General features: G+C 46.8%; 1 protein-coding gene across 1 annotated transcript; it reads left to right on the top strand.

Annotated features, from left to right (window-relative positions):
- Positions 1–5,847: 5,847 nt before the first annotated feature.
- IGFBP4 (insulin like growth factor binding protein 4) lies at positions 5,848–22,662 on the top strand. The gene is made up of 4 exons (XM_027873227.1): positions 5,848–6,475; positions 15,876–16,039; positions 16,835–16,969; positions 21,003–22,662. Exons 1-4 carry the CDS (start codon positions 6,127–6,129, stop codon positions 21,135–21,137), a joined length of 783 nt encoding a protein of 260 aa, XP_027729028.1. The 5' UTR covers positions 5,848–6,126; the 3' UTR covers positions 21,138–22,662.
- The last annotated feature ends 1,290 nt before the right edge of the window (positions 22,663–23,952 follow it).

Raw genomic sequence — 23,952 nt, 5'->3', positions numbered from 1 at the left:
GTACTCTGCAGCAGCAAGTTCTAGCTGTATACCTCTACGTGCATGTTCTCTAAGTGTATTTATTCTGGACACTGATAATGCACGTATTCGTGAGAAAGTGTGTTTACGGGTTTATTGGGGGAATGTTTCAGGGCTACTTCTCTTGGGCTATTTCATTAAATGCCTTTGCTTTAAATTAATTGTATCCTTTAGCTGACTAGTAAAAATAAGCACATCAGTGGGGGCTCACGAGATATGTTTTTGAGTTGGATGTGGACCCACAGAGTACCTAAAACCTGGGGTACTCTTGTTTCAAGGACACCACGGTCTAGTGGAAAGGCTGCTGGATTTGCATAGCAGCAGAATTTGGGTTTGAATTCTAGTTCTGCCACTATTCCCTCTTGACTTTGGGCAAAAGTCTTCACCTTTCTGGGTTTTGGTTTCCTCATCTATGACATAAGCAGACTGGACTGGAGGACTAGAAGATTGCTAAGGTTTCTTAGAGTTCTATGTCTATGATCTAATGGCCTAGCATGTTAGTTGGAGTGTTTTCCCAGGTTATTACATACCATTTCCCTAACTAGAAATTGAATCTAATTCTTAGAGATGCTATGAAACGGTCTATCATTTATCAAGGTGTCCCACTTTGAATCCCACAGGGTTATTCACCCACCCAGAGTACAAAGAAAAATCTGAAACATGACTTAGAGAAAGTAATTTTTTTTTTGTTTTGGCTTGGAATGCTTTTCTTTTTCTTATGTTCTTGTTTCTGGATCTGAATGGAAATTGTCCTGGGCTGGGCAGTTTAAGTGTGATACTGGAACAAAATGAGTCACTTGTAGGTCATTCAACAGTTAACAAAAAGAGATTTACTTAACCCTAGCAGGAAAAGGGTATTCAATAAAGATGGACATTGAGGACACCTTGAGTTACTTCAACCAAACAAAGTTCCTTTACACATGTTGATCCTCCAGTCAAAACTCAGAGAGAAGCGATGCTTCTCCCCCCCCTCCAACCCCTTTTCCTCCTTCTTTTCCTCCCCATCTTTTCCATCTCCTCCTCCTTTCATTTCCTCCTTCTCCTCTTCCTTCTCTTCTTCCTCCGCCATCTTTTTCCTCAGATAATGAGAAAGTGACATCAACAATCTGAGCCCTTGGTCACCTCCACCTCACTGGAGGCCATCGAGTGGAGGTTAGATGAACACCTGTGGGGACATTGACGAGGGATTTCTGTGTAGACATGGGCTTGTGGGCTGCGCAAAAACAGGCCACAGGTGGATTTGGCCCGAGGGTCATAGTTTACTGACTCCTATAGGATCACAGTATACTTTGTTAACATGTGAAGACCTCATCATGTCCTTTGCAGTTTTTTTTATCTGTGTAATGTTCCCATTGAATAGAATGCAAACTTCTTGAAGGTAGAAAATATTTCATTTTTGTTTTAATTTCCCCAGTTTCTAGAATCTGCTTTGTCTTTAGTAGGTGCTTAAAAAAGGTTTGTTGAATTAAACTGAGTCAGGATGAAAATCTCACTCTTTCTAATTCTTTTTTTGTTTATTTTTAATTAATTTATTTTTAGTTTTCAACAATCATTTCCATAAGCTTTTGAGTTTTAAATTTTCTCCCTCTCCCTCCCCAACTCTCTCCCCAAGATGGCATACAATCTGATATAGGCTCCACATATACATTCTTATTAAACATATTTTTATATTAGTCATGTTGTAAAGAAGAATTAGAACCAATAAGAGAAACCACAAGAAAGAAACAAAACAAAACAGATTAAAAAAAAGAGCAAATAGTATGCTTTGATCTGCATTCAAACTCCATAGTTCTTTCTCTGGATGTGGATAGCATTTTCCATCATGAGATTTTTGGAGATGTCTTAGATCCTTGCATTGCTGAGAAGAGCTAAGTCTATCAAAGCTAATCATCGCATACCATGGCTGTTACTGTGTACAATGTTCTCCTTGGTGTGCTCACTTCACTTAGCATCAGTCCATACAACTTTTTCCAGGTTTTTCTGAAGTCTGCTTGCTCATCATTTCTAATTTTTCTAATTCTAAATCCAGGGATCTAGTCTGTTTTTTTCAGGCTAAGTCCAGGGTGGGATCCTTAATTATCACATTTCACAATCTTTCAGGTGGGAGGTCTTGTGGTAAAGAGAAAAGGGTGTTGACTCTGGAGTCAATAGACCTAGTTCTAATCCTGCCCCTGGTGCTTGTTACTTCTGAGTTTCGGCAAGTCATTTAACTTCTTAGATGGATATCTAATTCTATAAATTGAGGGTTAGAATAGACGGCCTCCAAGTTTCCTTCCAACTCAAGATGGATATTCTATTTATAGCAGAAGCTGAATTGGCGTGTAGGGGCCACCTCATGTGCTGAGAGCTCCCCTAGAAATTTCCAGGGATGTGAGGACTTGGTATTTGGGGGTGTTAGAGATAACAAACTTCCCAGCTGCTGGTCATGTGGTGGTTGAGTGCTGAAGGATGTGGGAGTTTTAAAATAATGCCATGATCCCTTCATTGGCTGCTTAGCCAGAGAAGCTAAATGATTCAGTGGTCCTTTAAAAATGACTAGGACTCCCTGTCTTGTTCAGGCTGAAAGGACAGGGGTTACTGATAGGATGAATCCTGATCTGACTGACCTGTTCCATTTCTGACTTAGGCCAATTCACCCCTTCTTAGGCAGCCTGTTGACCCCTCAATCCCAGGAGCTTACCATATTGATGACAAACTTAGAGCAGATACATGACAGGATACATGAGTGGATACATGTTTTAGCTCAGAATTCCTCAGCTCGAGCAATCCACCAGCCTCAGACTCCCTGGTGCAAGGATTTCAGGAATGTGGCTATCACTCCCTACGTCAGGGGTCCTTTAAAGGGGAGTGACAGCTCCCCTCTCCATTGTCTTTCATCTCTCCAGATGGCATCTGAAGGCTCTAAGACTTTCAGGGAGGGATGGGACATGGGCTAGCCCTTTCCTACTCTGGCATCATGGTGACTACTATCATGAGGCTGCTAGAGTAGTGAGTCTCTACCAGGTGAGCTTATACTTAGGACTTGGCTGTCTTTTCTGCTTTGTATTTCCTTTTCTGAGTTGGTGACCAAGCAGAAACCTCAAGGCAGGTATGTCTAGGATGGTGACCTTGTGAGTTTGGTAAGTCCAGAGATCCATTAGTCCATGGAGTAGAATAGAATGATGACCAAGGGAGTTTCTCCATCAGATGAGATGATCACCAGTAGGAAGATGGCTAGGAGTTGTTTGGACAGTGCAGAAGTGAGGTGAAACGTAGCTTTGCCTATTTGATGGTCCCCAAAACTGCTTAAGGTTCTGATGAGGTTTAAGTATTAGGCTACCCAAAGATTGTAACAATTAATATAAAGGTAACTAAGATGTTAAGTTATCTAAGATACAGATTAAGTTAAGGGGTCCAGCCTAGTTCATAAGTGACAATAATTGAATCCTGCTTTAAGTTGTTCTGTTGTGAGGGCTCTGTACTTGAGCATTTCTTTGTGTGTGTTTGGAAATACTTGTCCCATATCTGATTTACACTGTACATTGAGTACCTTTTACTGTCCCTCTTTGGGTTGACATAGACATAAGTCAAGATGTAAACTTTAAATAAATTGTTCCAAGGCATCCAGATGAGGGTTTTAATAAGCCAAAGTATGCAAAAGGGGTGCCTAATACCCCTTCTTATCAGAAGACAGGTTCTAGTGGGTTGAATTTGGTCTGAATGGGTGAGCACTGTAGCCTCATAGTGGAGAAGGGAAAGAGGCAAGGGCCCAGCACTTTGGGCCAGGCAGGGGTTCCTTATTATTAGATATGATGCTGTGTGGATCAGAAGAAGTCTAATCTCCTCTGGGTCTGCCTTTCCTTTTATCTATTTGAATTGTCATTTCAGCAGTGACCATTAGGTGTCAGCAATTTTCAACTTTTCAATTACTTCCCTGCTCTTCCCCCTCCCTCTTTTGCCTCTCCCCTCCCCTCCTTTCTTCCACCCAACTGGTCCAAACACTTACATTAATAGAATGTCAGAGCTGGAAAGGACCTTAGAAATTTTTGAGTTCAATCCCCTCATTTGGTAGGCAGAGGAAACTGTAGCCCAGAGAGAAAAGTTAACTTGTCCAAGGCCAAATTTTGCTCAGCCCAATTCTCCATATCCCCCATCTTCCATTTAGGATGAGGGGTGGATCATCTAAATCCATGTCCTATGACTTCCAGGGAGTAAGTTTATGGCTGGAGACATGTTATCTTTCCTGAGGGAGTTTCAACAGGACAGGTTCTGTTGTTTTCTGCTCTAGGTTTGTTGGATTTACACCACCTCCCTCCACCCCCCCTTCCCTTTCTTCACTTGCCTCTTTCCAGTGCCTAGGCAAGAAACATCTTGAGAAGTCACCCAAATCAGAAAGGGCTTCCAGGGTCAGTGGTAGGGGTGGAGATGGGGGTGAAAAGGGGAAAAGTTTGTATAAATGCAGGAGAGAACCCAAGTATTCAGATTCCCAATTTTCCCCCTTATTGAGGTGAGTGGTGTGAAAAATCCGAGGGATATCCTGGTTCCAAAGCTTTTGGCTTTAATCACTACCAGACCAACCTTCTTCCTTGGAGTGTGGGAGGAGAAGGAATAAAGGGGAGCAACCTAGCTCTCAAGTGATCAATCATAATGGAACATCTTTGGAAGGACTGGATTACAGTTCAGTTCCTGCCCAGGGAGGCAGGGATGAAGGCAAGTGATCCTACTCCCCCCAGTTGTTAGCAATCATCTCAAATTACTTTGAATTAAATTTTCTGTGGATATCTTGTATCACTCCAGTAGAATATAGGCTTCATGAAGTTGGGAATAATTTTAGTTTTGTCTCTGTGTTCCCTTGCCTAGGACAGTGTCTTGCATATGTTAAGTGCCTAATAAATGCCTGTTGAATTAATGTGGCTAGGGGAGGAGGGCAGCAGAGAAGGAAACCTGTCACCTGGCCCTCAGATCCTGCCTACCACATCTCCAGGACCCTCTTTGGGGGAGGGGAGAGGCTATTTCAGGCAATCTTCATCCTTATACTCTTCTACCTTCTTATAGGCAACTTGATGGCTCAGTGGATAAATCTCTGGGGCTGGATTCAGAAAAACTTGAGTTCAAATTTGATCTTAGATACTTACTAGCTGTGTGACCCCGGGCAAATCACTTAACCTCAATTTCCTCAACTGAAAAATTGAGATAATAATAGCACCTACTTCCCAGGGGTTTTTGTGAGGTTCAAATACTAGTATAGTGCCTGACACATAGCAGGTACTTAACAAATGCTTATTTCCTCCTTTCCTTCCTCCTGTGGGCATTCCTTAGTGGCGATGAAATGATGCCAAAAGTATGGGGTGGGGAGGGATGGCAAGGATGGGTACTCCATGCCCAAAGTCACTGACTTGGTGGAGTGAGCCATCAGGAAGTAGAGTGGTTTGGACAACAGGACTCCTGGTTTTATTTCCCATTGTGTGTGATGAGGAGGGCTCAGAAAGAATTCTAGGTTATTGGGGGACAGAGGATCATGTAAAAAGAGCTAGTTGGGGTTCTCTTTCTGGTCACCTTTTTGCCTCATTTTCTTCTCCTCTTCAAGCTCTCTCTCTCTTCGGACTTCAGGCTCCAAGTTCCATTCAGAGCAATTCTTTGCTGCTTTCAAGCTGTCCGGCTTCCTTCCTCTTCAAGAAAAGGACTTTCAGATGTTGCAGCAAAAGCTGGACAGGCATCCCTCTGGCTTCCCCTAAATAGCGCTCTCTCTCTTTCTCTCTCTCTCTCTCTCTCTCTCTCTCATTTGGGCTCCCCCACCTCTGGGAAGGAGCTGGGGGTGTGGCCAGGGGCCGGTATAAAGTCCGGGGGAGCTGGGCTCGGCCAAGCATTGCTGCACTGAGTCCCCCTGGTTGACGGCATCGGGCTGAGAATGCTTCTCACAGGCCCTGCTACCAGGCACTCTCCCGTTCAGCCAGCTTACTAAGTTCCTTGGCTAATTCCTTGGTCAGCAGAAGTCTCCTATCCAGGGCTGAACCACCAAGGGCACCTGCCCCAGTCTGCCTGTTTGTGACCTCGGCTGTTGCCTGGACCCACCTACCTCTCCTAACTGTTGCTGGCCCTGCTCCTCCCCTGTTTACACCTCGACTGGTCATGTTGCCCCTCTGCCTTGTGGCTGGGCTGCTGCTAGCCGCTGTGCCAGGGCTCTGTCAGGGAGATGAGGCCATCCACTGCCCACCTTGTTCAGAGGAGAAGCTGGCACGCTGCCAGCCCCCAACGGGCTGTGAGGAGTTGGTCCGGGAGCCTGGCTGTGGCTGCTGTGCCACCTGTGCCCTGAGTAAGGGGATGCCCTGCGGTGTGTACACTGCCCGCTGTGGCTCAGGCCTACGCTGCTACCCACCTCGAGGGGTGGAGAAGCCCCTGCACACGCTGATGCATGGACAAGGGATATGCATGGAGCTGGCAGAGATTGAGGCCATCCAGGACAGCCTGCAGACCACAGGTAAGGAGCCCTCAGCCCCCCACCCCGAGCTCCTTGTCCTCTGCCCCTCTATGCTCCTCCCCACCTCAGGCCCACTGAGGTTTGTGTTTCTCCAAGCCTCTGTCTGACGATGAACCTCTTCTCCCCTCCTTGGTCCTCATGTCTGGATCCTGGAACAGCCTTCAGCTGTTCCATCCTCTTGTCCCCAGGGTTGTGGTCAGTGTAAGAATACTTGGTGGTATCATGTCACCCAGGCCCAGGGACAGGCACAAATCAAAACAACTACCAGAGGGACTGGAGGAAATAGTCTTTGAGAGCCCATCTGGCCCTCATCCTCTTCTCAAGACTCTCAGGGTGCTCAAGTCCTCTGCAGGGCAGGCTAGGTGGTGTGGTCTTGCTGCTGGCAGGGAAGAGACTAACAAGTCTTAGGCCCCTCCAACCTCTCCAGCCTCAGGTCTTTCCTCATAGATCAGAGCTGCTCTGCTCTTTGTCTTAATGCTTTGAGAGCTGGAGTTTGCCAAGGGAACAACTCTGCAGAGTCTGGAAGGACAAGGAGGGGCAGGAAGACTGTGTGTGTGTGTGTGTGTGTGTGTGTGTGTGAGTGTGTGTGTGTGTGTGTGTATGTGTGTGTGTGTGTGTATGTGTATTTTTTTTTGGTGGTGGGGACAAGAGGGAAAAGCATAGGAATAGGAGAGAGTCAAATAGTTCCAAGATAGTTCCTGAACCAAGACCTTCCTCCTTTTAATCTGGCTGAAGGAAGATTGGTTAAACCTAAGTGGTCTTGAGAGCCAAGTTTGGCATTAAGGTAGAATTCATGGGGTTGGAGAAAACCAGATTAGAGGGGCTTTGGGAAATGGTGGAAGAATTCCCCTTCCCCAAAGCCCTCAATCCATGTCTCAGAACTGGGGGAGAAGGGTGTCTGGGGTCATTCAGGGGCAGTAGGGGAACAGATGGGCGATCTGCCCATCTGGAGCCATTCTCCTTCCATGGTATAGAAATGCCACTCTCCTCTTTCCTGGCAGTTGCTATCATCAGGGGGTTGGGAAGGGAAGCCCTGTCTCTGAACATACCTGAAGTTTTAGCTCCCAGATCTGGACAGGGGAGAGTTAAAGTGAGTGTATTAACTCTTTTGGTGACTGGTCTACTGTGATGGGAGAACTAGGAAACCGAAAAAGTGTTTGTGTGATGGGAGGACAATCTCCCCCACCCCCAACTTCTCTCTCTCTCTCTCTCTCTGTGTCTCTTCCTAGTGCTTGAGGCTCTCTTATTGTTAAGTCTTAGCTCTAGACGCTGGGGCTCTGGGCCCCTGAGCTTCCTGACCTTAAGGCCCCAGTCTCTTTGCTTCCTCAGCTGCTGGGAGCAGGATGCAGGTTGCTGGGGAAAACAGGAAGGAGACGGCCCTTAAGGGTCCTGACCTCGGCCTTGCCTGCCCCCTCAACTCACTAGGCAGGGAAAGGTGGTGTGTGTGTGTGTGTGTGTGTGTGTGTGTAGGGCACTCCGAATATCTGAATGGGCACATGGACTAAACCAGGAGAGAGGAATTTGAATGAATGACCCCATGTTCTCTAGGGACTTTGGAAGTGGCAGGGGCCGACGAGGAGAAGACGGCCCTCATTTCATGTTGGAGGGTGTATGGTGGGTAACCCCAGCTGGAATATCTCCGGCTTTGTGGATGTGGTTGGGTCCCCCTCCCCTTTGTGCTTATCTGTTTCAGAGGAGTAAGTTCTGACTTCTGCCCCAATGGACCATGCCAGACATTGGTGTGAGCTTGGTGGCCTGTATGTCTTATCTCTGAGCAGATCTGAACCTTGAAGATGAGAGTTTTATAGCAGAAAGCTTGGACACCAGTGTGGTACTTTCTAGGTATCTCCTCTCAAGTTCAGCCAACAAGCATTTATTAAGCACCTACTATGTGCCAGGTACTGTGCTAAGCACTGAGGATAGAAAGAGAGGCAAAAAAAAATAGTCTCTGCTCTCAAGGAGCTCATAGTTTAATGGGGGAGACAATGTATAAACTATGTACAAGCAAGCTATTACACAGGATAAATCGGATAGGCTCCCTATCTCTCTCTAGCCAGGAAAGGAAAAGGGAAGGAGTGACCAACCTTCATCTGTGGAGGGGGAGAATACCTCCAAGTCCTTTGGATCATTAAAAGAACAGCATACAAATAACACGGAAAATATCATGTAAGCCAATCCTGGAGGCTGGAGGTGTGTGTGTGTCTGTGTGTGTGTATGTGTTTGTGTGTGTACATTAATTTTTTTGGGTGATAGGATGGCAGTTGTGTCCCCCATGCCCATGGCCCTCTGAGTAGCACATGTTTTCTGTTCCATGTTCCCTCTAGGACTCAGTTTGAATCTGAGAACTCTAAGGGAGAAGGAGAAAAGGTGTCCAGTTGGTGAGGTCAACTAGCGCCCTACCTTCCCTGCTCTTGCCAGGGCTGGATGGTTTAAGCTTGAGATTGGGTCCTCAGTGTACAGACATAATGTGCCTGGAACCTTCCAAACACCCCCAGCTCCCTACATACTCAGTCACTAGACAGAGCGTGTCCAGGAGCGCAGGCCCCTGTTGGATCTCTTCCCAGGAAACACAAAGAGGGAAGACTCCCCCTTTCCTGCCCAGGTCTCTAGGCACAGCCCTGCTGCTCTTGTTTGGTTCTAGCTGAGGCTCACAGCTTGCTTTTTGCCCTGGTAGGAGAGCCTTTGGAAGCTTGCTAAGCCACCTTTTCCCATTGAGCTGTCGCTTTCCACCCAGGCAGCTTTCTTCTTGACTCAGATTCCCTCCGGACAGAGGTGCAGCTGGGGGTAGGTGGAGTGAGTGGGAGGGGAAGGTGATGAGTAGGCATGCTTGGGGTGCCTTTCTCATGTGGAACAACCGTGGTCCAGCTGTCTCACATCTCTCTTTGCCCCGCTCCCTCTCCAGCCTCCTTTCATCTTGAGATTCTCAGCCTATCCATCTGTCCTGAAGGCAGAAGACTCCTGCCCCACCCCCCCAGCCCCACCTTCCTCCAAGTGGGACAGACAGGTTGCGCATTAACAAAGAGGAGGTCGCCAGAGGTGAGAGGCCATGGAACATCTGCGTCAGAGTTCTGTGAATCTGCTGCCAGCAGCAGCAGCAGCAGCAGCAACAGCAGCTGCTGCACCAGTAGTTGTATGTTGACCATTACCTATTGGCATCTTCCAGGGAGGACCCTGGAGGGGCCTAAAGATAAGAGCAGGGCTAGGGGACTCTTAAGTTCTGCCCTGGGTCCTCCCAGGATGGATAGGGGTAAGGGGGGTGGAGTAGGAGAAGGAATGTTAGACCTGGGTTAATTTTTAATCCCATATAGCAAATAGCATCTCCTTACCTCAGTACCAGGAACAGTCACCTCATTGGAACAGGGCATTCCCAGAAATCTGCTTTCCTGGGGGTGGAAAATGGATAGTTGTGTGCTGGGGAGGGGGAGTACCTGTTGTTTTTTGTTTGTTTTTCTCAATTGATTGAACTGGGCTACAGGTACCTCGGGCACTAGGAGCTGTCCATTTAAAGAAACAGACTCTCTAGGGATGATCAAATAGGACCATAGGGTTAGAGCTAGAGGAGACATTAGAGGTCATTGAATCCAAACCCCTCCCCCATTTTACAAGTGAGGAAACTGAGTCCCCAAAAGGTGAAGTGATTTAGACCAAGGTCACAAAGCTATGGGTAAGACTTCCGATTTAGTGCTATTGCCTCTGTGCCATGCTCCTCCGTCTCCATACATTCTCTTACAGTGGCTGGAGTTGGAGGAGGGCTAGGGTGACAGAGCCTCCAGTCTGGGACTCAGGGTGTCTAAATTCTTGGACAGACCTCTAAACTCTATGTCACAGTGGCTCCCTGTATCATAGAGACCCTGGATGGTTAAAGGTGACAGATTTTCCTCAGGGACCTGGGTCTTTTGGTTCCAAGACAGAAGTTGGATGAGGACTGAGGGTTCAGTGCCCCTGACAATGACAACTTGCCCCAACTGTGTCAATAACTAGGCCTACAATTTACAAAAATGAGTTGTATACAAGTATCTTATCAGGTCCTGATAGGTAAAGCAAGAGCCCTGGGAGAGCGCTAATGGGAGAAAGGGAGAGGATGAAGCTGGGAGGGGGACTATGCGATGCTAAGGAAAGGGTCAGGTATCTGGGAGATGGTCAGGTGAGAAAGAGCACTGGCAGATAGAAGCAAACATTTGGGTGAACATTAAGGAGGGAGCTGGGAGATATTGAAGAATTTTAAAGGGGCTGTGGGGATACTGAGGAAGAGGAGAATGGGGGGTTGCTAAAGGAAGGGAGACCATTGGTGGGGAGAGGTAAGGATGAGAGTGATTTTAGTATCTTTCTAGTGTCAGTCACAAACAAGTGATAAGCCAAATTCTGTGCTGGTAAACATATGATTAAGAGAAGGAGCATCTTCTCTCTGAGACCTGTATTTGGGGCCCCATTCTCTGAGGTCAGTACTGTTGTCAAATAGGGATTGGTACCCTCTTGGAGCCAAGCCTCAGAGGAAGGGGCTGGGCTGATCACTCTGTCCTCTGAACCCCTTCTTTCAATGACAGGGCTTGGATATCTGCCCAGGGGCTGAGTGCCCCACCCAGTGTGGTACCCAGTGTGGGTGGTCTTGGCTCCAGCCAAGGGGAAGCAGAGGGAGGAGCAGCCTCTTTTGGCTGGTGACCCTTCAGATTTTGGCAGTGGTTTGTTGGAGGGAAGGCTCCATTGGCCCAACTTATGGGTCCCCTCCCTTAAGGGGTCTGAAGGTACTTGGAGAAAAGGAAGACAGAGTCATGAGGATGGAGGGTTTTTGGATTATGGAGGGGTCTGAGGGGAAGAATGAAGTCATGTAGAAAGAAGAGGAGGAAGACCACAAACTAAACCTGGCCCTTGCTATCCCGTCAGTCCTGACCTGGGAGCTCTCCATTCAGTTGGCTTCAATTTGGGGCCATTTTTCCTAACTTATTGGAGCTGGGATTCTGTCCCAGTCGGGATGATGGCCCGACTGCCTTGCTCCAAGGCCTCAGGAACCCCAGCATCCAAACAAGCCTTTCTGAGGGTCAGCTTTGAGCTGTCTGGGGCTGTTCTACTTAGAGGCCCAGTGATTCTTCCACATGGCAGTGGGGAATGTACGCTGGAGCCTAACGGGGCAGGCAGTGATTAGGGAGTAAGGCGGGGGGTAGATTGGGAAGGGAAGAAGATACTTTGGCCATAGTACCAGGATGCTTAGGCACCTTGAGGATAGAGCTGGGTCTGCTCCCTTTTGAATCCTGGTCAGTGCTTTAGAGAGCTGGCTCTTTGACACTTCCAGAAAGCCCAACACTAAGTCCAGCTCCAGTTAATAGGGAAAAAGGTTAGGGGCAAGGCATGGAGGACAGATATGGAGGTTTTATTCCCTGGTATTAGGAGCAGAATGTCTCCTGTTAGGGATATGTCAAATGTCAAATGAAAAGTCAACAAAGGAAAAAAGTCAGTCTGCCCCTGAGCCCTGGAGGGGAGAGGTTGTTGTTGTTGTTGTTGTTGTATGTGTGTGTGTGTGTGTGTGTGTGTGTGTGTGTGTGTAGTTAGGCATACCACACTGGGTTAACCCCAGAATTCTGTCTCTCTCTGGCTATAAGAGAAGCCTTGTCTGTGGGAGAACAGAGCTGTCCTCCTTGACCTTTCTGACAAAAGGTTAAGGATAGGTCTTAAATGCCCCTTATTTCTCTTAAAAAACCAAACAAACCCAAAAAAACCCTTAAGTTTCCTCCCCATTGTAAAGTGGGGCATTCTTTTATTTGTTTGAAATAGAGGTTCTTTACCTTTTTGTGTGTCCTGGGACCCCTTGGGTAATCTGGTGAAGCCTAAGGATCTCTTTTCAGAAAAATGTTCTTAAATACATGGGACCATAAAGGAAACCAATTATATTGAAATACAGTTATCAAAATATTAAAAAGAACAAGTTCACAGATCCCAGCTTAAGAACCCCTGGGCCAAAATGGCCTCTCGGATATCTTGGGGGTGTCCCTGAATAGCAGCACCCCAAGTTGGGTTATGTAAGTCCCCATGGACATCTCTGTGTCCTTTATGGTGTTAGAGGATTTGATCCTATTCCTTCTCAGCTTTCATCTCTCCAGCATAGCCTTTTGTTTTTAGTTTATCTTTACTGGGAACCTCTTCTTTCTCTCTCTTTCCATTCCCCTTTTCTTTGGATCTTTCCTACTGACAATAGGCAAATACTAACAAAGACATTCCTATGGTCTCTTACAGTTCTAAACAACCCTGTGAAGTTGATAGGGCAGCTATTCATAACTTCATTTGGCAGATGAAGAAACTGAGGCCCAATTTGGGGGAGCACCCTCCATCAGTCACAGAGATAGTAACTGTCAGATTCAAGACTGGAACCGATGTCACCTTCCTCTCATGTTTATTTTCCTTTCCTCCAAACCAGTCAACTTCACAGCTCTTTAGAGCCAAGTCAGTTGACATCATCCCCCATTTAAAGCTCTTCTCTTTGAGGTGCCACTATGATTGTATAGGGGTGGAAGATGGTATTCTTTGTTTTCTTTCCAGGTGATGAGGATGTCCAATATTGTATAGGCCTTTCTGTCCATAATAGCAAAAGGGAAGATGTTCAGGGAACAGTCTGTAAGGACTCCTAGACCCCTTTGTTGGGTTGCAAAAGACAGTTCAGAGCCTGTCATCTTTTAAGGCCAGTTTGGAGTCTTTCTCTTAAATATATTAACTTTTACTTAACCACAAGTAAGTTCATTTGTCACTTTTCTGTCTGCTTGTACAGATTTGTGAGGTCATCCTATGATTCATAGAATCATAAGATTTAGCGCAGGAAGGAGTGTTAATCCACATCACCCTTCCCTTTATTTTACAGATAAGAAAACTGAGGTCCAGAGAGTGGAGTGATTTGCCCAAGGTTGCACAGGTAGTGAGTGGCAAAGTAGGGATTCAAACCCAGGTTTTGGGGTTCTTCCCCCTAGAACAGAAGTTTTATGTCATCTGCAGGTTTTGAGAATTCTCTGTGGATTCCCCTTTCCAGATAATTAGCAAAGGAATGTTAAATAAGATGAGACCAAGCTTTGGTCCCTGAGATTACTGCCTTTTGTTTCTATTTATCCCTACCTTTCGTTCCTATCTCTAAGCCAGTCCCCAATCCCTGGACAAAACATTTTCCCCAATCTCATGGTGACTCACTTGGAATAGTCTTTGGTGTGGAACCAAGTCAAAGGCCTTTTGAAAGTCTGATTTCCTCCCTGGTTGGTTTCCTTTTGTCCACTTTTTTTTTTTTTTAATAACCCCCCTTCAAAGAACTCAGAGAATAAAAGGAGAGCTGAAACCTAGATTTGGCTGGGGCTGAAAAATACCATTTGACCTAGAGGCGGCATTGGGATAGCTGCCACGCCTGGAGGAACCTGTAACCTCCTTGAGAAAAAAAGGCTCTGACACAAACCAGATGTGGCCTCCTGTCTAGCTGCCAACATCTGGAATTCTGGCTAGGGTTTTTTACTCAGTCTGACTACAGGCTGCCAAGACTGAAGATTTTAGAGGTGACCCTACTCATGGAGGGGTGCTTTTGACCTCTCTCTTCAATATCAGCCTGATTTGACACCTGGATCTCAGGGATTATCCCAGGGAGGGGATGAGAACTCAGTTGTATTTCTTCTTCCTTCTCCTTATGAGAGACTTGGCTTTGGCTGTAGACCTCCCATTGCAAGTGGACTGAAGACGTATGCATAGGGCAAGATTTCTGTCTCTCTGTGTCTCTATCTCTGACTGTTTTTCTCCCTCTTCTACTCTCCCACTCTACCTCCTTCTGTCTCTTTCTCTCTCTCTCCCCCATTTGTCACACACACCCATACAACTCTTTTCATCCTTGTATATATTCATGAATTTGGCATACATCCTCAATCATTCATGCTCATACTATTCCACACTTTCCTACACACCCCTGATTATGAACTCAGACCCATATGCAATTATTCAAAGCTCATATACCAACACCCTAACACACACTCACACATATCCATCACCCATGAGCTGAATTCATCAAGTTGAGACACACACACACACACACACACACACACACACACATACACACACACACACACTCCCTGTCAGGCAAAGGCATACACACATTCACACTTCCTCCCTCCCACCTAACCCATGGAGAGAGCCATTTTGGGCCCAGTTTGACATCATTCATGGAAATTTTGATTCAGACCATTTGGAAGGAGGTCAGAAGAGCCAGCAGCTCTGGGAATCCCCCTGTATCTGGCCCAGCCAGCAGCATGAAAAAAGCATAAAGGGAGGTGGGAAGAGAAGCAAGGAGAGTGGGGCCAACAGGTTGACAGGAGACAGGGAGGGAGGGCGGAGTGAGCAGCTAGCATGGAGAGCAAACTTGTAGGCCTTAGACCTCCCTGCTAGGCCTCCAGAGACTCTTCTGCATTGTCTGGGCAGCTCTTGCTGGTGAATCATCTGAAGGCCCACTCAGATTCAGGGACTTTAATATGAATATTCTACTTGGAGGACACAGGCAAAAGCGAGAAAGCCATGCCCGCAGGAAGCTAGGCACACTATCCCCAATGCCAGCTCACTGGTCAGTGCCTTGGAACTTAGGCCATTGCTTTTCTCTCCCCATTTGAGTAAGAGCTAATGGGTAAGATACCTCTGCCCCAAAAGGGCAAGACTTCCCTGGGGGGAGTCTTCCCCTTAGATTCATGGAAAACAATAAGATTATAGACCAAGAATTGGAAGCAACCTTAGAAACCACCAACTCAAAAGCCCTCTTGAAGAAACTGAGGCCCAGAGAAGTTAAGTAGTTGTTATTCAGTTGAGTCCTACTCTTTGTGACCCTGTGGACCATACCATGTCAATACTCTCCATAGGATTATCTTGGCAAAGAAATGGAGCAATTGGCCGTTTACTTCTTCAATGGATTAAGACAGAGGTTAAATGACTTGCCCAGGGTTACACAATTAGTGTCTAAGGCTGGATTTGATTTCAGGTCTTCCTGACTCCAGGCCGAGCACTCTATGCGCTGAGCTATCTAGCTGACTCTATGTTATAAGTAGTAGCAGCTTGCATTTACACAGGGCGTTAAGGTTTGCAAAGCACTGTATGTAGCTCCTTTGGTCCTCACAGCAACCCTGTGAAGTATGGTAATTACTATCCCCATTTCCACATGAAGAAACTGAGGCTGTGAGAAGTTAAGGGGTTTGCCTAATGTCAGGCAACTAGTAAGTATCCGAAGCAGGCTCCAATCTCTGATTTTCCTGATCTTAGGTCAAGCACTCTATCCATTGCACCACATAACTGCCTCCTAAGACTGGGCACTTGAGTGGGGGGCAGGGGGAAAGGTTGTACAGCTAGCCTCTGCCCCCATCTTTGGCACTGACTTTCTCTCTTCCCCAACTCCACCATGTGGCTACAGACAAGGAAGAGAGTGAGCACCCCAACAACAGCTTTAGCCCCTGCAGCGCCCATGACCGCAAATGCCTGCAGAAGCACTTAGCCAAGATCCGGGGCCTGAATAGTAACAGCGGCAAGATGAAGAGCATCGGGAATGTAGCCCACCGGGAAGACAGTCGGCCCATGGTGAGGCTCCTTCTTCTCCCAAACCCGGATCATTTCCAGTCAAAGGCATTCATTCAACAAATGTTTATTAAACACAAGGAATGTTCAGGATTCTCCCTGCTTACTCATTTTATTGTAGCGTGCATGACTAACCCTCATCCCACACTCCCTCTTTTCCTCCCAATGTGGCCCTGCCCTTCTGCTCTAGTGACCTTCATCCTCTCCCCAATCCCTCCCCAGCACCTGCTCTTCTCTAGTGTGCCTTTGGCCCTTGACCATAGTCCCCAGAATTCTCCAGGCCTTGCTACTTTCCTCCAGTGTGCCCCTGGTCCTGGTCCTCTCCCCTAGGTTCTCCATCCACTCCTCTTTTTCTCTTGTGTTCTCCTAGACCTTGACCATTTCTCCCAGTATCCTTTGGGCCCAAGTACTTTCCTTCAGTGTCCCCTCTCCCCAGCCCTTACGCCTCTCTCCCAGGATCCTCCCAAACCCCACTTCTCTCCTCTGGTGTCCTCTCAACTCTTGGTCCTTTTCCCATTAGATCCTCCTAGCGGCTAGGTCCTAGCCTTTGTTCTTCTGCAGTGTTCCCACTCTAGCTCCTTTCTCCCAGTATTTCTGTGGCCCCCCCATGACTCCACTGACCATTTCCTCCCTCTGCCTCAGCTTCCCTCCCCGCAGTCCTCACTCCTCTTCTAGCAGTGCACCCCAACCCTTGTCCCTCCACCCCTAGGCATTCCCACATCTCCCAGATTCTGCTGAATTCCCTACCCATTCAGAGAGCCCAAGGCCAAGCTATGTGACTTTGCTCGCCTCTTACAGACTCAGGGTTCCTGTCAGAGTGAACTACACCGGGCTCTGGAGAGGCTGGCAGCATCTCAGGGTCGCACCCATGAGGACCTGTACATGATTCCCATCCCCAACTGTGACCGCAATGGCAACTTCCACCCCAAGCAGGTAAGTCATGGCTCCTAATACTTCCCACTGATCTCCAATCTCTGCCCCCTCTCAAGGTCACTGACTATTATGGTCAAGACCTCCAAACCCAGCAGAAATCTAGACTGGAATCTTAACTCTAATGAGAACCTTCATCCTGACCTCAAATCTAGCCACAATTTTGAGGCCAACTTTGACCCCAACCCCAGCCCTAACTCTAACCTTGACTCTAATCATGGAACCATGGGCCATGAACATTGGAAAGGAGGGACCTTAGGAGCCACAGGAACATAACTTTAGGACCGGAAAGGATCTTAAAGGTCATCTATCCAATATCTTCATTTTTATCGATGATGAAATGGAGATGAAGCACTTTGCCCAAGGTCCAGCAAGTGATAAATGGCAGTATTAGAGTTTGAACCCAGTATGTCTGAATCCAAATCCAGCCTACTTTCCATTGCAGTGAATTCACTCTGCAAGCATAGAGGTCATGCAGCAGATAGAGCACTGGGTCTAGAGTCCGGAAGACTAAAGTTCAAATCAAGCCTCAGATACATACTAATGGTGTGACCCTAGGCAAGTCACTTAACTGCTGTTTGCCTCAATTTTCCCAACTCTAGAATGGGGATAATAGAAGCACCTACTTCCTAGGGTTATTGTGAAGATCAAATGAGATAACGTTTGTAAAGCATTTAGCCAGTGCCTGGTACATAGTATGTGCTTAACAAATGCTTATTTTCTTCCTTCCCTTCTTCTTTCCATCTTTCTTTTCATCCTTTCCTCCCTTCTTTCCTTCCCTTCTTCCCTCTTTCCTCCCTCCTCTCTTTTCTTCCTTCCCTTTTTTTTTTGAGGCAATCGGGGTTAAGTGACTTGCCCAAGGTCACACAGCTAGTAAGTGTCAAGTGACTAAGGATGGATTTGAACTCAGGTCCTCCTGACTCCAAGCCTATCCACTGTGCCACCTAGCTGCCCCCTTCCTTCCCTTTCCCCCTCCCTCCCTCCTTCTTTCCTTTTTTCGTTCCTTCCTTCCTTCCACAATAACTGCCCAAATTCAGAGACAATTATTAAATCACTGTTTCTGGCTTTGACATCTTCTAGAAGAACTTCTACTGGACTATTACATCAAGGAGTGGGACATTTCTGAGCAAAATGGGCAGGAAGGTCACTTAGTTCAACCCTGTCCTTTAAGAGCAGTGGGCAGTAAGATCCAGAGAAGTCACATGACTCATGCAAGGCCATTAAGCTGGTCAGTGGTAGATAGGCATCAGAATCTATATTTCCTGCCTCCCACTTCAGGAGATTATGATAGACTGCCTTTGTACTGTATCCATTTATCTTTCAGTCTGGTCACCCTGCTGCTTGCTAACTGCTTTGTAGATGTGTAGCCCCAGCCTGATGTCCTCTATAGCTCTCCCTGGTCTCTGGAGGCCCGAGATCTTACTCCTTCTTTCTTGGAGGCAGGGAAAAGTCAGTCTGGTTGTGCCATGATGGAGTCATGGTCAGCTTCTTCACCTTTCCCTCCGATCCCCACTAACTTCAGGATCTATGAAAAGAACCTGGGTCCACCCTCCTGCTTCTGGACGGGTTGAGGAATTGGGGTACCCAGGATCTGAGGCTCAGTTCTGCTGTCACATTGCTGTGTGACTTTGAATAAGTCACTTCTTCTCACTGGGTTTTGGTTTCCTCATCTGTAGAATGAGAGGCTTGGTCTAAATGTGTTTTACTATCCTTTCCAGCCATAATCCTATGATTCTAACAAGGATGTGGTTGAACCCAATGAAAACTAGATCTCACAGCTGAAGAACTGAACTTAGGGCAGGGGGAGTATCATGGGAGCAAAGATTTAGAGCTGAAAGGGACCTTGGAGGTTATCTAGACCAATTCCCATATTTATAGATGAGGAAACTGACGTTCAGAGAGGTTGTGACTTGAACAGGATCATACAGCTACCAGATGTCTGAAGCAGGATTTGAATCCTGACTCCAGACCCAGTATTCTCTCTATGTTACCTGTCAGAAAGGACAGAAGATCCAACATGGCATTACTGACCTTGACTTCCTCTGTTTCCCCAAATGACAGGATGGTGGAGGTCTTTGTGCTTGGTTACAAGGACCCAAGCCTTAGCTGACCCCACCTATGCTGTCATTCCCACCCCCAAGCAGACCTAATTTATACTATTCTGGCAGAAGAGACAATAGACTTGGTCTTCGCAGCCCCAGAGGGCAGAACTAGGAGAACTGGGTGAAATTTACCAAGAGACAAATTTAGATTTAATTGAAATGAAAACTTCCCCCAAATTAGAGCTATCCAAAATGGAATGGAAAAAGTCAATTTCCTTTCACTTAGAGGTCTTTAAGAGAAGGCTGGGTAACCATTTGTTGGGAATATTGTATAAGAGATTTCAGCAAAGGTAAGGGCTAGATTAGTTGGCCTCTGAGGTTCTTTTCATCTTTGAGATGCTGCCATCTTATGCCTATATTTCATGCATCAATCAATAAACATTTATTAGGGGTTTAATAAATGTTTATTAAACCCCTACATACCAGGCACTGGGCTAAGCTCTGGAGATACAAAAAGAGGCAAAAGACAGTCCCTGCCCTCAAGGAGCTTACAATCTAATGGAAGAGTATGGAAGAGTAGAAAGCATGCTTGCTCTGCTAGTACATACTAGTCGGAGCTCTGGAGGTAGATCCTCTGAAAGGCTGTGGCATAGGGGAAAAGAGTTGGCTTTAGAAAGTATCAGGGTTCAAGTCTTGCCTCTGACTATGGGCAAGTCATTTAATCTCCCATTACCTCAGGTAACTCTGTAAGACTGTGAGTTAAGAGAAAGTGATGATGTGTAGTGATAGTTTCCTTATGTGGAAGTTTCTTATGGTAATGAAATCAGGTCTAGGCTTCCTAAAAGAAATGAAATCTCAAATTTCACCCTCAGCATAATCTCAGCCCTAACTCTAAACAGTCCAACTCTTCTCATCTAGCTCAAGGTGGACACACACACACACACACACACACACACACACATCATCATCATCATCATCATCATCATCATCATCATCATCAATCATCCCTTCTTTCCACTCCTTAAACTCATACCCAAATTCTGCCCTCAGTCTTCCAGCAGTTTACCAGTTCCCTCTTTTGTGATCTGTATACTCTGGAAGGCAGCTAGGTGATACACTGGATAGAGTGCTAGGCCTGGAGTTAGGAAGACCTAAATTCAAATCTGGCCTCAGACATTTACTAGCTGTGTGACCCTGGGCAAGTCACTTAACCTCTGTTTGCCTTGGAGGAAGCTAGATGGCTCAGTGGGTAAAGCACTAGGCCTGGAACCAGGAAGATCCAAGTTAAAAATCTAGCCTTAGACGCTCACTAGCTGTGTGATCCTGGGCAAGTCACTTAATCTTGTTTGCCTCAGTTTCCTCATCTGTCAAATGAACTGGAGAAAGAAATGCAAACCACTCCAGTATCTCTGCCAAGAAAATCCCAAATGGGGCCATGGAGAGTCTGAAAGGATTGAACAACAATACTCTTTTAAATTATTTTTATTTTTATTTATTCCTAACATTCATTAAAAAAAACTTTTTTTTGAGTTCCAAATTCTTTCCCTCCCTCCTTCCACTTCTTTGCCCATTGAGAAGGCAAGAACTGTGAGATCAATTATATAAGCAACAATACTCTTGATTGGCAGCTTGTTGTGTTGAATCAGATACTAGACTTTGGAATCAGGATTTGGAATCAGGAAAATCTGGGTTCAAATTCTGCATCTGATAATTATTAGCTGTGTCATTTAACCTCTCTGTGCTTAAGTTTCCTCATCTATAAAAAATTGAGAGGCAGGATTGATGGCCTCTTTCTCCCTTCCAGCTCTAAATCTAAGATCCTTTGAAACCTGTTTCCCTTGGTTGATGGGTTGACTTGTTTCTTTCTCTCAAGGTCCTTTAAATGCTTTCTCTATTACCTTGGCTTTGAGACTGAGTCAAAGAGGGGGTGGGGCATGTCTAGGTTTGACCTTTTTGTATATGAAATAACCCCTCACTGCCCTTGTTTCTGACAGTGCCACCCAGCTCTGGATGGGCAGCGGGGGAAATGCTGGTGTGTGGACCGGAAGACAGGGGTGAGGCTCTCTGGAGGGCTGGAGCTGAGAGGAGAGCTGGACTGCCATCAGGCATCAGACAGCCTCCGAGACTGAGCTGTTTGAGGCCCACAGGCAGGGGTTCCCCAAACACCGCCCCCACCCCAAGAGACCAAGGAACCCACTGAGTCTGTGTTTGAGTTGGGGGAGGGTGGAGGAGGCCAAAGAGTCCTTTCTTCCTCCTCCCTGGCCTGGCCTTAACTTCTAATCCAGATTTCTCCCCTTGGTGTGAGTGTGCCCTTTGGGATGTCCTTCTTTGGGCTCCAGTAGCCCAAGATCAGGGAGTGTGTAGACTTCCATGGCTATATCCCCAAATTGATCCTGAATTCCAGTCTTCAGCCTCCTGGGGATGTTTGCTCCTCACCCTCTTAGTCTGGTGGGCCAGGGGAATGGGTACCAGAAAAGGGTTGGTCTGTAGAAGAGAATTCTCAGTCTAGAAAGAATAGCATAAAGGCAGCTCAGTGTAGTGGTTAGAGAGCTGACCTCAGAGTCATGAGGACCTGGGTTCTAGTCCCTTCTTTGACACTAACTGGCCATGTGACCCTAGGTAGTTCAATTCACCTTTCCATTCAAGTTTCAGAGAAGACATCAACTTATGTTAGTAAAGAAAATTTTGAAACTCCTATACCAGTGTCACCACAGATCTGGTCCCTGTCCTGGAGAAAGTAATAGGGAGAAGGCAAATACTTGGTCCAATTCTTCTAGCTGCTTTGGGCCCTAGGGTAGGTAGGAAGTTCGGAGCTGGTCCAAATGCAGCTTTTGTGGGTTGAGGGTGGGGATGGGGAAAGAGAATTGTTAGATTCAGCTAACAAAAAACCCCAGCCTTTCTCAATCAAGGAGACCAGTAATTTTTTTTGCTTCTTTTTTCTCCCGTTGGCCGAAGACTTTCTTCCCCCTTCCCCTCCCCCATCGACTCCTAGCTTGGGGGACACTGCCACGTCCCAGCCTACATGGTTCACCCTCAGTTGCACCACAAATGAGGCACACATTCATTGGCTTCCTTCGAGGTCAGGTCCTGTGTGGCCTCCGATAGTCCAGGCAAAGAGGGGAGCGTATTGGCAGGTCACGTGTAGCCAGGACACTCATATTCACACTGGCTTGGGTGGTTCTCTGGGTTAAGGGGAAAGGGGGTGGAGGCAGGAGGGAAGCAGGTTTGAGGAGGGGCTAGAAAGTCAGGAAGGAGCAAGCAGCCAAGATTTCGGGCACGACTGGGCAAGAGATGCTTAAGGAAGTTAACATTAGAGAGTTTTGGAGGACGTGAGGGTGTTCACTTCAGTGCTAGAGTTAGGGAAAAGGAAGGGATATAATGCAGCAGTCCTGGATTTTGGTCTCCTCCCAATCCTCCCATCCCACCCCTGCTTCGGCAGGCCTCTTTCCCCACCCTGGCCCAGCCTCTTCCCCTTTGTCCTATGCAACACCTCGATCCTGATGGCCCAGCCTAGCCAGGCTTTTCCCAGTCACTTCTGTGGGACACACTGCTCTGAAGACATGCCAGCTTTCTTCCAGCAGACGGCAGGTCACCAGACTGTGCTTTACATAGGGACCTACCAAATCAGCAATTAGTGATGTTTGATTGTTGTTATATGTGTGTGTGTGGTTTTTTTTTTTTAAACGAAACAAAACTGAAAAATGTCCCAGTGATATTGTCTGATTTATTTTTGATACTAGGGTGGGGGAGGAAGTGGAAGACTAGGGGATTTGGAAGAGACAAGGACATTTCTCAAGGCTTTGGGCCTGTTAACCCTTCCCTCTCCAGCCGAGGCATTTCTTCACCCACCCGCATACACCATCCCCAATCCCACCAATGCAGAATACTGTTACATATTTATATAACTCTTGAGAAGGCAGTGTGAAGTAATGAAGGGAGGGTCAGCCTTGGAGTCAGAAAGACTTGGGTTCTGCCTCTCACTCACACTGGCAATGTGACAGTGGGGGACAATGGAAAGAGCCCTAACTCTGGAATCAGAGGATGCGGATTTTAATTTCACCCCTTTGTGATCCTGGGCAAGTTGATGAACCTCTATGGGCCTCAGTTTCCTCATCTGTAAAATGAAACACTTGGACTGGATAACCTCTAAGTCCTTTTCAGCATTAGATCAGATATGTGATCCATGAGCAAATCATTTAAATCTTTTGGTGCTCCCAAGCAATTCTCCAGGACTATATGGTTTAGATAGGCTGCATCTGAATTTCCACACCAGGAGGACAACAATCATATCAGAAGTCTGAAGAGCAAGCTCTATATAGGGCTTAAAAGTTTGCAAAGCACTTTCCTCACAACAGTCCTGCAAAATAGGTCGGGAGGCTGTGTAAAATCATCTTGCCTACTCCAGTGAGGGATGGCTATGACTGGTCTGGGAGTGATGAACAGTGGGTTATGGAGAGAGGGAAACCCAGAAGGAAGAAGAAAGCGGGCCTTAGCAGGAGGCTGTGGAGCCAATCTGGACTGCATCTATTTCTGGGAAGGGGTGGTGGTAAGGTTGAGGGGGAGGATCAGATTTCCTCTAAATTTGTTAACCTGGTGATGGGGGTGCCACTCGGGAGAGGCCTGTCTGGGTGTGTGTGGGGGTGGGGGGAGGCAGACCAGGAGGTCTGCACTTTCTTAACACTCTTTTGGCCCCCGGTACACAGTCCCCTGTCTCTTGCCCTGGAGGCGTGGGATTTTAAAAACAATGTATGTGTTTTGGTGGGGAAACAGGATGATGGGGTATGGCTCTCATTCTTACTGGACTGAGTTTATGAGGCTGTGAACTCTCGGGAGATTCCCACCACTGAATTTCGGTAAATGTGAAGTCTGAGGTAAAATTGGATTCACAGAATCAGGAACACCTGGGTTAGAATTCGGCTTCAGACACCTATTAGCTGTGTCTGG

This window comes from Vombatus ursinus, unplaced genomic scaffold (genome assembly GCF_900497805.2).
Source record: "Vombatus ursinus unplaced genomic scaffold, bare-nosed wombat genome assembly UNPS02014801.1, whole genome shotgun sequence".
In the NCBI taxonomy this organism is placed as follows: domain Eukaryota; kingdom Metazoa; phylum Chordata; class Mammalia; order Diprotodontia; family Vombatidae; genus Vombatus; species Vombatus ursinus.
This window is presented reverse-complemented; position numbering and strand designations above follow the sequence as displayed.

Coding starts and splice junctions, on each gene's coding strand:
- IGFBP4 (XM_027873227.1), top strand. CDS start 6,127: ATGTTGCCCCTCTGCCTTGTGGCTGGGCTGCTGCTAGCCGCTGTGCCA. Junction 16,040..16,834: donor GGGAAGACAGTCGGCCCATG/GTGAGGCTCCTT, acceptor CGCCTCTTACAG/ACTCAGGGTTCCTGTCAGAG. Junction 16,970..21,002: donor GCAACTTCCACCCCAAGCAG/GTAAGTCATGGC, acceptor TGTTTCTGACAG/TGCCACCCAGCTCTGGATGG.